Source organism: Pteropus vampyrus, unplaced genomic scaffold (assembly GCF_000151845.1).
Source record: "Pteropus vampyrus isolate Shadow unplaced genomic scaffold, Pvam_2.0 Scaffold95, whole genome shotgun sequence".
Lineage (NCBI taxonomy): Eukaryota > Metazoa > Chordata > Mammalia > Chiroptera > Pteropodidae > Pteropus > Pteropus vampyrus.
The window spans coordinates 2,716,447-2,729,822 of record NW_011888876.1 but is presented as its reverse complement, the minus strand read 5'-3'; the positions used below and the strand labels follow the sequence as shown (position 1 = coordinate 2,729,822).

Genomic DNA, 13,376 nt, shown 5'->3' with positions numbered 1-13,376 from the left:
CCTGCCTTGCCCCGCTTCCCAGGAAGAACAGGGCACTTTGGGTTGGTTCAATTCATACTATTCATTCAACAAACATCTATTGCTCACTTTGGTGTGTGGGGCCTTGTACTCAGCACTGAGGACACAGAGATGACCAAGGGCAAGATGGACCTGGAAACACGTCAAGTGGAGTCTTTATCGTAAGTGTCATCATATGGGAGCAGCAGGGGTAAGGACAGGGAACTCAAAGCTGGAGGCATCTATCTCAGGCTGGAGGAGAGGGGCTTCTCAGAGGAAGGGAAGCCCGAGCCAAATCCTTCCAAATCGGCAGGTGTTTTGGGGACAGAGGTTGGGAGTGGGGCGAATGCCAATCTAGACAGTAGGGAAGTGTGAGGAAAGGCTTAGCAGTTTACATGAAAAATAGAGAAGGGTCGTGTGGGTGACCAGCAAGCCTGTGCGCTGTGACGTGGTCTCGAAGCTGCCCTCTCTATTTGGAGTTTCCAGACTGAGGAGGAGCAGGGGTGGGGGGATTGGCACCCACAAGGCAGGCAGCTGGCAAGGGAAGCCACAGGTGGCTCCTCTGGGGCCCAGCTTCAGAGCCTCCCCCGTCTGCACCCAGCATGGGCCACAGAGACACACCCACCTGGAATGCCCAGCACAGTTCTGGGGAGTGGGGAACTATCGTCCTCATCTCACAGTTGAGGAAACCGAGACGCTGACCTGCCCAAGATCACAGAGCTGGTGAATGGCTGAGTGAGGATGGAGATCAGGGCCCTGGGCTCCAAGTCCAGTGCCTGTGGCACTTGTTCAGGGCCTTTCCAGGCTCAGAGCCCCCTTGGGGGCAGGAGCAGAAGGGAGGCGGGGAGGCCTCCTACCCTGACCGGCTCTGCCTCTCTGGTCAGAATTTGCAGCACGTCTGGAAAGGTTTGCTCCTGGCCTCTAAAGCCTGCTCCAGCCCACCGACCCACTGCCTCTTTGCCTGCCACTTCATACTGGGAACTCACTGCATCTTCACACCGAGAAGCAGGCAGTGTTGTCGAGCCCATCATACGGATAAGTAAGCTGAGGCTCAGAGAGAGGAAATTACTGGCCCAATCACCAGCCAGAAATGGTGGCATCAGGCATCGAACCTGGGTCCCTCGGACGCCAAGGCCACGCGCCGGTGGCCGGGCCTGCTTCTCAATGGCGGCTTCCAGCAATCCCTCCGCAGTGGGAGGGACTGAGGAAAGGAGGTGCGGACTCGCCCGCTGGTGCCCCACCCCCTCCCACACACGCTGTTAGCAGCGCTCACCCCAGCACGGTAGACAAAGGCACCCCGTAATTGGGAGCGAGTATTTCATGCATCCCCCCTGATGTTTTATTGAGAGGAGAGATGCTCCGAGACCAAACGGATGGCACATTCCGTTTATAAAGTGTGCGCGGTTTGTTTTATTTCCCGAGTTTTTGCAATCTCGATAACAGATGATGCCCCGAGTGGCTGGCGCTGCCTCCGTAATGGCGGTACTGAGCCTTTGGAGAAGTATTAATAATAGATTGTGTTGATGAGTTTGGAGAAAGTAGCAATCGACCCCCTGCTGCCAAGGCATTAGCACGGCTGTTCCGAATGCAGCCTACACAGTGGCGGTGCCTGCAAATGCGGGTCACCCGCCCTGCTGCCCCCTCCCCCAGCCTAAGAGGATCGCCTCTGGGGAGCCACCCAAGGGGTGCTGATGCCCCCTGAGACCTTGTCCCTGCCATGCTGGCGCAGAGATGCGGCCAGTGCCTGTCCATTCATGGGCCACAGAGGCCAGGCTGCAGACCTCAGTGGGGCCCCTCCGTCGAGAAGTAGAGCAGGAGGAGGAGACAGAGGGGCAGAGAGCGGGGGCGGGGCAGCAGGTTCTGCAAACCTGGCTCCTTCCCCAGCCCCTGGACAGGGCTGGATGGGGCCTCTGCCCCAGGCTGCCGTGGACCGTTGGCCAGGTTGTACCCTGAACAAAGGTATCCAGCCAAAGGGCCAATTCGGAGCTGAAATCCAGCTGAGGATCCCCTTGCGAGATCACATACCGTGTGGACCAGTAGGGTCCTCTCTGCCTGGCCTGAGCTCCAGCCCAGCCCAGCCCACCCCAAAATATCACTCACCTGCTTCACACTCACTGAGGCCTCCTTGAGGATCAGCTGGAGCGAGGTCCTGCCCCGTGGAACACCTGTAGAGTTGGGAGCTGAGCAGAGGTACACACTGTGCTGCTGATATGATCCTCACTCACCGAGTTACATGCTCAGTGTTACTGAATCCTGGCAACGGCCCTTTGATGGAGGTCTTGTTGACATCTCCGTTTTATAGTAGAGGGAACGGAGGCCAGAGAAGCTCGGGTGAGCTTAAGGGAGGCCACCTCCCCCAGATTGGGGCATCAAAGAAGGCTTCCCAGAGGAAGTGGCATCGCAGTTGGGCATCGCAGGATTAGTAGGAGCCTGCTGGGTAGAATGGGGGTGGGGGTGGCAGAGGTGGCTGAGATGCCCCCAGTTTTGAGTGCCCTGGCCCGTGCCAGGGCAGTAGGCAGGACTCAGATGGGCCCTGTCCACAGCACCCCACCAGCTCGCCGTGGGCGGTGCTGATGGCAGCCCTGGGAAGAGAGGCAGGCCGAGTGCCTCGCATTTATGGCTGTTTCTGTTCCAGAACCGATTAGTGGAGAATTGCAGCTGTAATCTGTGCCTGCGACGGCGGGCCATAAAGAGGGATGGGATGTGCGCAGCGTTCCCAAGGTGGCGCCCGCAGACGTGGCCCGGGGACGCGGGGAATGAAAAATGGTTTTAATTCCCTCCCAGCAGCAATAATTTGATTCTTCATAATTTTTTCCATCAAAGTGTTGTCGAGGCTGAGTTCCCACAGAGCAGAGCACGTGACGGGGATGGGAGGCCGGGAGGATCGGACAGTAGGTGTGGGCAGAGGAGGGGCCGTGCCGCTCAGACCCTTCTGTACATGCCGGCTGAAGGCACTGAGCCCCCGGCCACCTTTGTCTCTGGAGAGGGAAGACGGATCGACTTTGTCACGGAGGAGCTGGGTGAGGTCCAGGCTCAGAGTCAGCTTTTATCATTTACTACCCACGTGACTCTGAGCGAGGGACTCCGCCTCTCGGCACCTCAATTTCCTAACCTCTAAAATGGGATTGATTAATTTTCGTGCCTGTCTTGTGGAGTTGTCGCAGAGATTAAACGTGCAGAGTGCTTAGAACAGCGCCGGCATTCCCGTATGTGCCCAGGAGATACGTTTCTTCGTGGTGGAGATGCCCACGCTGGAAGGCGGGCTAAGCGGGTGTCAGCCAGACCCAGGGCTAGAGAAGGAGTGTGTCGAAAGGCCAACGCGATGGTGGGCCGGGGAAACTGCGGGCTGTTCTGTGGGGCACAGCCTTGGGGAGTAAGGGGGTGGGTAAGGGAAGAGGCAGGATCATGGCGGACTCAGGAACTTGGATGTCTCCCAAGGGCACTAGGGAGCCATGGAAGAATTTGGAACAGGGAAGCAGCATGATCAAGAGTGTGTTTTAGACAGATCTCTCTGATTTTCCTCCTGGAGGGTGAGTTGAAGGGTTGGAGGCACCAGGAGTCCAGGGAGGAAACTGGGAGGAGACAGGCAGAAGAGGAGGGGCCCAGTCTGGGAGGCAGGTTGCTTGGATGTGGGGGTGAAGGAAGGGCAGGGAGGAAGCGGGAGCGGGTCCTGAAATGAGGGTGGGTGGGCCTATGGGAGCCTGCACTTCCCCTCAGGGCAGAAGCCCTATAGTTCTTGGAGAGGGTTGAGGCTGACCCTGCACTCTGCCCTCTAGTGGTCTGAGCGGGAAGGGCCCTGAGCTGACGCACCAAAGAGAGGGCACCACTGGGCAGGATGCCCAGAACCCAACCTGAGGCCCTGCGAGCCAAAAGAGTAGGACTTCAGGGTCCAACCCTGTCCGGCTCGGTGCCCAGGGATGGCCTCTCCCACCTGGGCTGGAGTGTCAGGGTGGCAGGAAGGAGAGGCTCTGGGTAGGCAGTGGCCTCTGAGAGGGACCCCTGAGCCCAGCTAATGCGCCCACTCTGTGCACCCGCAGGCTCTTCGCGGCCAAGTGCAGCGGCTGCATGGAGAAGATTGCCCCTACTGAGTTTGTGATGCGGGCACTGGAATGCGTGTACCACCTGGGCTGCTTCTGCTGCTGCGTGTGTGAGCGGCAGCTACGCAAGGGTGACGAGTTTGTGCTCAAGGAGGGCCAGCTGCTGTGCAAGGGCGACTACGAGAAGGAGAAGGACCTGCTCAGCTCCGTGAGCCCGGACGAGTCCGACTCTGGTGAGCCCTGGCTGGGGCTGGGGTCATGCGGCGGGGAGGGTGGCTGGGCGGCGTGCCGCGGGAGGGCGAGCTTGCCGGAGAAGCATGCTCGTGACCCCAGGACCCGAGCTGCACACAGACAGCACGCCCACGCCAGCATGCGTGTGTGCACCGATGTGTTCACATACACACGCGCACACGTGCAGGGCACATGGACACCGATGTGCTTACACCGCCACAGGCACACAAATGCATCTGTGGACGCTGCCACCGAGACACCCTGCCTGTGCACATGTGTATGTGCATGTGATCACAGATGCACACACACAAGCACATAAAATGCATGTGTGGGTACCCAATGTCCAGGAATGTATGTGCATGGGCACGTGGACTTGTGTAGATGTGCTCGCGTGCCTAAGCACGCACAAACACACACACATACAAGTGCATGTGTGACCTAGCACACACGTGCAACAAGCAATGATGCATATAGCTATACACACATTTATTTACATGCTCATGTGTACTGTGGTTTACACATGTGCATGCCCTAAGGGGGTGAGGGTAGTGGGCCAGAGAGCAGGGTGTGTCTTGCCTTGGCCCCCACCATGGCACAGCACCACAGGGGTCTCTAACAACACCAAGTCTGTAGGCTGCTGGTGTCTGAGAGGCAGAGATCGGTGTGTCCAGAGCCTTCAGCTTTGGGGAGCAGCAGCCCTGAGCTATTCCTTTTCCCAGCTGGGTTGGGGGGCATGTGGCGCTCTGTGGTGGAGGGAAAGACCCCATTCCCAGGACGAAGGTGCCTCTTTTCTCTACTCTGATCCCCAGAGGACTACACTGGTTTGGAGCTCTCCTGGCAGGAAGGGCCAGGCCAGCCAGGAATGAGTCTTAAGGCAGAAAAAGCCAGAGAGGTGGCTGGCACCTGTCATTCCTGGGGTAGTGGGGAAGGACTGGAGCAGGGAGCGTGGAGAAGTGATGGCCTGGTCCGTCCTGGCCCTTGAGATAACCTAGGGCCCACGGTCACAGCATCTGCCTGGACAGAGGACTTTGGTACTGCCAAGTCCCTTGGTGGAGGCAGTGAGCTCCCATCCATCTGTCCCTCTGTCCATCACCACCATGGCCAGGCCTATGGTTGCTTGGACTCCTGTGGGAAAGCAGAAGAGGCTGGCCAGGTATCACTGCCCCATTCTTACTGGAACTAGGCAAGGGTCTCAGAGGGAGGAGACAGCTCCATCCACAGAGGCTCAGGCTCTGAGGAAGCTGGGCCTGGAGAAGGGGGATCAGTTCAGACATGGGAGCAGCTAGAGGCATGTGATTGGCGAGGTTTTGCTGTCCGTCTGAGGCTGGCATCTCCAAGACTCACAACTCTGGGGCACGGAGGTGGCCAGCTGTGCATGGTATGTGTGGGTGTGTCTGTGGGTGAATACACCTGCATGTGTGTGTGTGCGTGCCTGTTCAGGGATGCCCATGGCTGTGAGCAGGTGCCCATGTGTGTAAATACACCTGTGAGCTGCATGTACTTAGGCCTTGGCAGGTCCACGTGCCAGTCTGCATGGGCAAGGACCAGTGGGTCAGTGTGCATCTGTGTGCGTGTGTGTCTGTCTGTCTGTCACGGGCATGAATACTCCTGTGTGAGAATGTCTGGAGTGTGGTCTTTGCCTGTCAATTTTAGACCCTGGAAGCTTCGAGGAAGAAGACTTTCTGGGCCCTGGGGGAGTGAAGTGGCATCTGGTTTTCTCAAAGGTTGGCATTCTGGCCTGAGGTCTCCAGGGAGCCAGAGGCCAGCCATGGCAGGTGTGGGCAGGAGGCGATGGGGTCCCATCAGGCAGCAGATCGCCTGAGGGTACAAGGCTGACAGGCTGGATCGTATCCCTCACAGTAAAGAGCGAGGATGAGGACGGGGACATGAAGCCAGCCAAGGGGCAAGGCAGCCAGAGCAAGGGCAGCGGGGATGATGGGAAGGACCCACGGAGGCCCAAGCGACCCCGGACCATCCTCACCACGCAGCAGCGAAGAGCCTTCAAGGCCTCCTTCGAGGTCTCCTCCAAGCCCTGCCGAAAGGTGAGGGGCGGCCGGGGTGGGTGGGGGCTGACCCACACCCACTGCCTTCCCCTCTTCTCGGGGACGAGGACATCCCTCTGCATCCCCGCCCATCCACCGATTCCCCCAAACCCACCACCTCTCAGCTGCTACCCTCCCTCCCCGGGGGCCTGACCTGTCTCCCTCTCTCTGGGCAGGTCCGAGAGACACTGGCAGCAGAGACAGGCCTCAGTGTGCGTGTGGTCCAGGTCTGGTTTCAGAACCAAAGAGCGAAGGTGAGAAGCCACTCGCCACCCCCGCTGGGCAGGAGTGGAGTGGGGAGGGGGCAGGCAGAAGACAGAGGGCCTGATGTGAGTGGGGCAAGGGATGAATGGGGGCCGGGGGGCCAGGGGGCGGGGACCGGCACGAACTGTGTCTCCCGCAGATGAAGAAGTTGGCACGACGGCACCAGCAGCAGCAGGAGCAGCAGAACTCCCAGCGGCTGGGCCAAGGTGAGGCGGGGCCCGGGCCAGGGGCCCCAGCTTAGTCACTGTGCCAAGACCCCCAAGAGACCTTCCACCGAGGCGGTCAGAGCTCAGAGAACTTCTGCCTCAGAACCAGCTGAGATCAATAACTTCTGCCTCAGAACCAGCTGAGATCAATAACGTAGAGAGGCGGTGGCACCCACAGGACACAGGAGGAGAGATGGCAGGGCGGGCAGCCCGGAGGGGTGGCAGAATCTCCGGACCTAAAACTTCAGTCGTCCAGTCGCCGTCACCGTGTGCCAGGCACTGTTCTCATTGTTCGATGCTCTCCAGCTCACTGAATTCTCACTGCTCTCCCCGCGAGGAAGGGCCTTGTCATGTCCCGTTTCACAGATGTGGAGACTGAGGCTCAGTGTGACTAAGGGACCTGTCATGATCGCTCAGCTAGTAAAGGGCAAAGCCGGGTCTCAGTCCCGTGTGGGTGGGGCTCCCAAGCTGTGTTTTCACCATGGCTGTACACCCCGCTGCCCGCAACAGAATCCAGTAGAAGTCTCCAGAGAAAGTGCCAGAGGAAGTTTGCAGGGTGTCGAGGAGTCAGGGTGGGCTCCCTGGGTGCTGAGGGGCCAGTTTAAGGGGCAGGGGCCAGGCCCCTCCCAACACTGGGCTTTGCCAAAATCTCGTTTCCACATCTTGGGCCAAGGCTGGTCTCCCAGGCCTCATGGGGACATTGAGCCTTCAAAGCTTGAAAGGAGGGCAAGTGGAACTCTCTGGGACTGCTGAAGTGAGGTGGGGACCCCAGAGCTACCTGCTCCCAGGTGAGACAAGGGCAGATGCCAGGGACCTTCTACTCAGGTCTCTGGGGGCCAGGCCAGTGGCCCAGGCCAAACCCAGCACTTCGAGGCCATGGCCTTGGAGCCTGGTTTTTCCTCTCTTCTCCTTCTGCCCGCTCCCTAGACACCCCAGCTTCCTGAGACTGCAGCCACTGCCTTGGGTCTCCCAGCCAGCTCCCGAGCTGTGTCCCATGTTCCCAGCTGCCTCCTAGACTGAGCCTCCCCAAGAATGTTCCACAGTACCCTTGAGTTCTCCATGGCCATACTGCCTTCCACATCGCTGCTCACAGTACCCCCTGCTTTTCCTCCACCCCGTCTCAGCAAATGGTACCACGGCCCGCCCAGTTCCATGCCAGAATCATCCCAGGAGTCACCTCAGACCCTTCCTGCCCCCCCCCACACACTTCATTTGCCCAGTGGCCAAGTCCGGCGGTGGGTTCCTGTCCGTGCCCCTCAGGCCCTTCCTAGTCATTGCATTCTTTCTCACATCCCCCTTTTTGGGGACCCCAGCCCCTCACATAACTTCCTCCTTCCACCGACCTCTGCCTTCTCCTCTACCTTCCGAGCCTTTCTCCACAGCCCCTCCTGGCCGAGACCCTCCCTTGGTTTCCTCCAGCCTCAGGGGGACCCCCACGCGGCTCGGCCCCCACGCACCATCTCGCACCTCGCGTTCCCCCACACCCGGCCTTTTCTCATCCTCGTGCCCCACGGATGGGGCTCTCCGCGCCCGCGGGAACGTTTCTCTCCCTGCCTCTGCTGCCCTTCAGCCTGGCAAGCCACCCCCTGCTCCGGCCTGTTGAACCCCTGCTGGTTCTTTAAGTCACATGGGGGGTGGGGGCCCCGTCCTCCGGGAAGCCTTTTCTGGGTCTCTTTGGCCTGGATTTGGGCCCTACCCCGATGCTCCCTGAGGTGGGGCGCTCACTGCATCCACACGTTGAGTCATTATTGCCTGCTTAGGTGTCTGTCTCGCAGAGGGCCTGAGATCCTGGAGGGCAGGGTCTCTGGAGGATGGGGGTTGGGGAGGGGAGGGCTCTGACTTTCCATACGCTGATTCTGGAGGAGGACCTGGAGTGTGTGTCCCAGGAAGGGGTGGAGGGGTGGGGTCAGATAACTGGGCTCCGTAGTCCGCAGGCCCAGGAAAGCCATAGATAGCAACTTCAGCCACGGCAGGGGTGGGGAAAGGGGCAGGACGCTTGGGCAAGGGTCCTGGGGTAGGACCGTCCCTGGGGAAGTCCGGAGAAGGTCAGAGGAACTGCCCTGGGCGCCTGGACTGGACTGGGGGGCTGCTCGGTGGGAGGTCGGTGGGGGCTCCTGGGGCTCCTGGGACTGGGGGGCCGGACGGCCAGCGAAGGCGTGCTTTGCCCCCAGAGGTCCTGTCGAGCCGCATGGAGGGCATGATGGCCTCCTACACGCCGCTGGCCCCACCGCAGCAGCAGATCGTGGCCATGGAGCAGAGCCCCTACGGCAGCAGCGACCCCTTCCAACAGGGCCTCACGCCACCCCAAATGCCAGGTGACCACATGAACCCCTATGGTAAGCTGCCCCACCCACCCCCTCACCCCCCCAGCACCGTCCCTGCCCCCTGCCCGGCCTGGCAGGCCTGGGGCCCTGACAGCCACCTCCCATCCCCGGGCTAACACAGCCCGCGCGCCTCCTCCTGACCGGAAGCGGGCACTCTCGAGACCCTTCCTGTGGCGCCCAGGCCCTCTGGTCGGGCGCTACCACCAGGTCATCCTGTGCTTCCCTCGGCTCCGGCCGCACAGCCTGTAGGGCCGGCAGGGCCCTCGGGAGCCTCGGCCCAGTGCTGACGCCCCCTCTGCTCCCCAGGGAACGACTCCATCTTCCACGACATCGACAGCGATACCTCCTTAACCAGCCTCAGTGACTGCTTCCTCGGCTCCTCCGACGTGGGCTCCCTGCAGGCCCGCGTGGGGAACCCCATCGACCGGCTCTACTCCATGCAGAGTTCCTACTTCGCCTCCTGAGAGCCAGCCTGGCCGTACGGACGCTTGGGCAAGGGTCCTGGGGTAGGACCGAGGGCCGCGGAGGCCAGCCTCTCCACCCCCAGTCCCGCCGCCCGCACAGACTCTACAGACAGCCATACGGTGCCCTCCCCTCGGCCAGCCAGGCCTGGCCAAAGTGCCCGCTGGGCTCCATGGGACAGGCAGATGGGCACAGCCTGGGCGGGGGCTGTGTCCTGCCCACAGAGACCGTGTCACCCCCAGGGACCCAGAGCTCTTGGACAGCCACTCGCCTCCCAGCCCCACCTCGGCCTCCATCGCCTCCTCCCTCCTCATCTTTTTTTTGGGAAGCCTAAAGTCTCTCTATTTTTTTAAACGTCCTCTCTGTGTCCAGGCGACCTCCATGGCCGAGGCCTAGGCCAAGGCAGGGCCCCAGGAGGACGAGCGCGGTGCCCGTTCCCTGTGAGAAGTGGGTGCTGGTGCCCACCTCCCCCCGCCTCTGCAGGCAGGCCCCCCCCCCCCCCGGCCCAGGCTCCGCCTCCCAGCCGGAGCCCAGAGCGGAAGTGGGTAGAGCCTGCCAGGTGTGCCAGGCCCACCGCAGCTGTGCCCTGAGGGGGAGTCACTGGGGAGGGTAGAGCAGACCCGAGGGGATAGAGACACACATGCAGATGCACACACACTTAAAGGCACACTTATGCAGATACGTACACAGCGATGTAGAGACACTGAAAGAGACAGGCCTCTTGTGGGGCAGCCCCGCCCTGTCAGAAAGGGGAAAGAGAGCGATGGGGAGGACCCCTCTTCTTACAGCAGCAGGAGAGGAAGGAGGGAGGGGAGAGGATGGTGAGCTTGAAGCAGGAGGACTCAGATGTGGCCTAGCCTCGGCCCAGATGGGAGCTGCCTAGGTAGGCAGGGCAGCCCCAGACCCAACCAGCTCCAAGGGCAGAGACAGAGACCCCAGAGCCAGGCAGAGTTGGGCAAAATGGCATAAACTCCAGGTGGGAAAGAACCTCACAAGTCACCCATTTGACACTCCATCTTGGCTCCTGCCCAAGCCGCCTCTGCCTCTCCTTGTATACCTCCTGCAGCAAGGAGCCCCACTACTTCGTCAGGCCCCAAGTCAGCTGCCCTTTTCTGCTGACTTCCCTTCAGCCTTTTCCAGCCCTGAGTCCTCACTTCTCAAAGCCAGGCTTTTCCAGTTTCTCCAGCTCTTCTTAAAGCTGCCGTAGCCTCAGCTGGGCTCCAGCCTTCCCTCTAAAGTTATGGAGCAGATATAACCCAAATTTCCCACTAACATCAGCTAGCTAAAGTGAGCGGGCCCATCACCTCCCCTGCTTTAGGTGCCCTGCCTCTGTTAATGTGGCCCGAGATCCAATGAATGGTTTAGGCCACATAACCTTGGAAACTCAGCCTGCTCTTCTGTAACCGAATCCCCTGACTATCACACACATATGGCAGCTAGCCACATCTCTCTTCTGTATGTGTGTGTGGGTGGGGAGCTGGGGGAGTCGGCCCTGTGCCTCTCACTTGAGGTATATGGACCCTTGGGGCCTCTCCCTGTTTGGTGTTGGCCCATTAACCAGTCCTGCTTGGATGATACATTCCAACCCACTTCCAGCCCCGTTTTGCACGCTGGAAGTCAGAAGCGCTGCATCAACCCCCATCCCCAGTCCACACAACCATAACCCTGCCAAAGAGAAAGTGAAGTCGGGCTGATGGGCCCTGCTCTCAGTGACCCCTTGCTGGGTCCTGGAGGTCACTGTGTCCTCCACCATGTCCTGACAGCCCTGCCTTTAATTCTAACTCAGAGCCCTAGGCTGCCACACTGAAGTCTGCCCGTCTAGCCTTTGAGCAAATAGGACGATGGTTGACTCTGCCTTCGGCCCCCTCTGCCTGGCCCTCACTGGGATCCTCAAAGTTTGCCATCCTGCTCTGTGGTTCTGCTCCTCTGTCTGCTGGGGAGGCCTCAGTCCCTCCAGAGTGACCTGGGCCCATTTCCCCACCGCTGCTGGCTCCTGTGCTCAAACCCCACCCTGCTCCTCCCCAGAGGAGTCGTCAGAGCAGGGATGCGGCTCAGCATCAGCTCTCTGACCGAGCAGCCAGCCTGGCCTTTCTGGGCTCCCGGTCCACACAGAAGGATGTCAGCTGATACCCTCAGGCCTTCTGCACCATCTCCTGGTCCTGGGCCACCCCTGGTCCCTCAGGAGCCATGCTGATTCCTTGAGGGACGCTCTCACAGAATCATGGCAGGGGCCCTGGGGTCAGGGCCGGAGCTGGACACGCCAGCCCCCAGGAGACACGGCCTTCTCTCCCAGACTCTTTAAGTTGGAAAAGACCTCAGAAATGGGTCATCTAGTCCACCTTCCCTTATTTTGCAGCTGGAAAATCTGGGCCAGGAGAGGGGAGCGGACCAGTCCTCTCGCAGCTGGTCAGTGACAGAGCTGGAGCTCAGAACAGGGACTCCATGCCCACCCCTCATCCTCCCTGTCTAGCGAATGACCTCCAGGTCAGAGGCATGACTTGTCTAAGTCGCTTTTGCCACTCCAGGGCCTTACAAACCCCGAGCCCAGCTCGAGGCCTGTATTCTCTTCTGCCAAAGCATTGGTACAGGGACACCCCACTCACAACCCACAGATTGTCAAAGCCAGAAGGGACCTCAGAGAGCCCCTTGTTCCTGAGTCACCCCTCAGCGGTGGTGAGGTAACTCCTTCACTGCATGCTCAGGCTCGCTGTCCCCAGGCTCTGATGTTCACTCTGCCCAGCCCTGGACTGGGCGTGGGGACGTGGATGGACGAGATGTAGGGCCCAGCCTTGAGGGGCTGTCTCCTAGAAGAAGAGACGTACACACTGAGTCCCAGACCTGTCCAGACTTCACTGAGGACCCATTTCTCAGATGAGGAATCCAATGCCCGGAGAAGGGAGGCCGTGTCAGGGTCACCCAGCAGAAGCACGCGGAGCTAGCAAGCTGGCCGGGGTCTGAGGCAAGCTGAGAGGAGCAGGCTCTTCCTGCTTTATGGGAGGAAGTGCAACCTGGACTTGGAGGGTGGTGAGTCGCCAGGACCCCCTTCCCTCTATGATGAGGGGCCATCATCACTGTGGTGTTGGTGGGGCGGGGGGAAGCTGGAAGGAAGAGAGAAATAAGGGTCTGCTCTCTGAAGGAAGAGGCGGAAAGTGAGTGGAGGCTTCGAGACAGGAAGGAGTCCGCCCCAGGTGGCACAGCGAATGAGGGCGGAGGAGGGACAGGAGGTGGGCTGCTGCCTCTGGCCAGAACGTCGTCTGCCGACTCCACGGACAAGGGGACACAGTGGTTCCAAGGGTCAGGCCACAGATCCAGCAGAGCCTATAAGAGAAAGGGTCACTGCAAGAGGGCTGGACATCTTGGGAGGCTTCCTGGAGGAGGCAGAGGTGGGGGCAGGGTCCACCGTGTCCAGATGAGCAGAGCCCAGTAGGGTCAGGCCTCCGGCACAGGGTTGGGGTAGCCTCTTCTCCTTTAGGGGACTCAGCTTCCTCGCCCACCCATGTGGAGCTGGTGCCCCTCTCACTTCGCACATAGGGGACCTCGGGGGAGGGAGCACTGACTGAGCCCAGCCTGGCTCCGGCCTGCGCTCTGGGCACCACACGGGGTGAGGATCTCACCTCCTGTCTGGGAGAGCCCACAGCTCTGGGGCTCCCTCCACCCCGTGGGGAAGGGGGTCCATGCTCACATGCACGCGCATGGACACACACGCTCACACCTGGACGCACACGGAGGCTCACAGACCCACACTCCCAGGCACACAGGGCTGGGGGGCCTGGAGAGCAAGGAAGTCCCTCTAGCCTTTGGCCCTTGGGAAGT

At 60.3% G+C, this 13,376-nt stretch overlaps 1 protein-coding gene across 1 annotated transcript; it reads left to right on the top strand.

The window, feature by feature from the left end:
- Positions 1–2,935: 2,935 nt before the first annotated feature.
- LMX1B (LIM homeobox transcription factor 1 beta) lies at positions 2,936–9,565 on the top strand. Its single transcript, XM_011364348.1, has 8 exons — positions 2,936–3,022; positions 3,216–3,322; positions 4,035–4,267; positions 6,126–6,307; positions 6,484–6,561; positions 6,711–6,777; positions 8,949–9,113; positions 9,408–9,565. The coding sequence occupies exons 1-8, from the start codon at positions 2,936–2,938 to the stop codon at positions 9,563–9,565; spliced, it is 1,077 nt and encodes a 358-aa protein (XP_011362650.1).
- Positions 9,566–13,376: the final 3,811 nt, after the last annotated feature.

Excerpts from the sequence above, each read along its gene's own strand:
- LMX1B (XM_011364348.1), top strand. The coding sequence starts at position 2,936 with ATGCCGGCTGAAGGCACTGAGCCCCCGGCCACCTTTGTCTCTGGAGAG. Across the intron at positions 3,023-3,215 it reads TCACGGAGGAGCTGGGTGAG|GAGATACGTTTCTTCGTGGT; the intron begins GTCCAGGCTCAG and ends GTATGTGCCCAG. Across the intron at positions 6,308-6,483 it reads CCTCCAAGCCCTGCCGAAAG|GTCCGAGAGACACTGGCAGC; the intron begins GTGAGGGGCGGC and ends CTCTCTGGGCAG.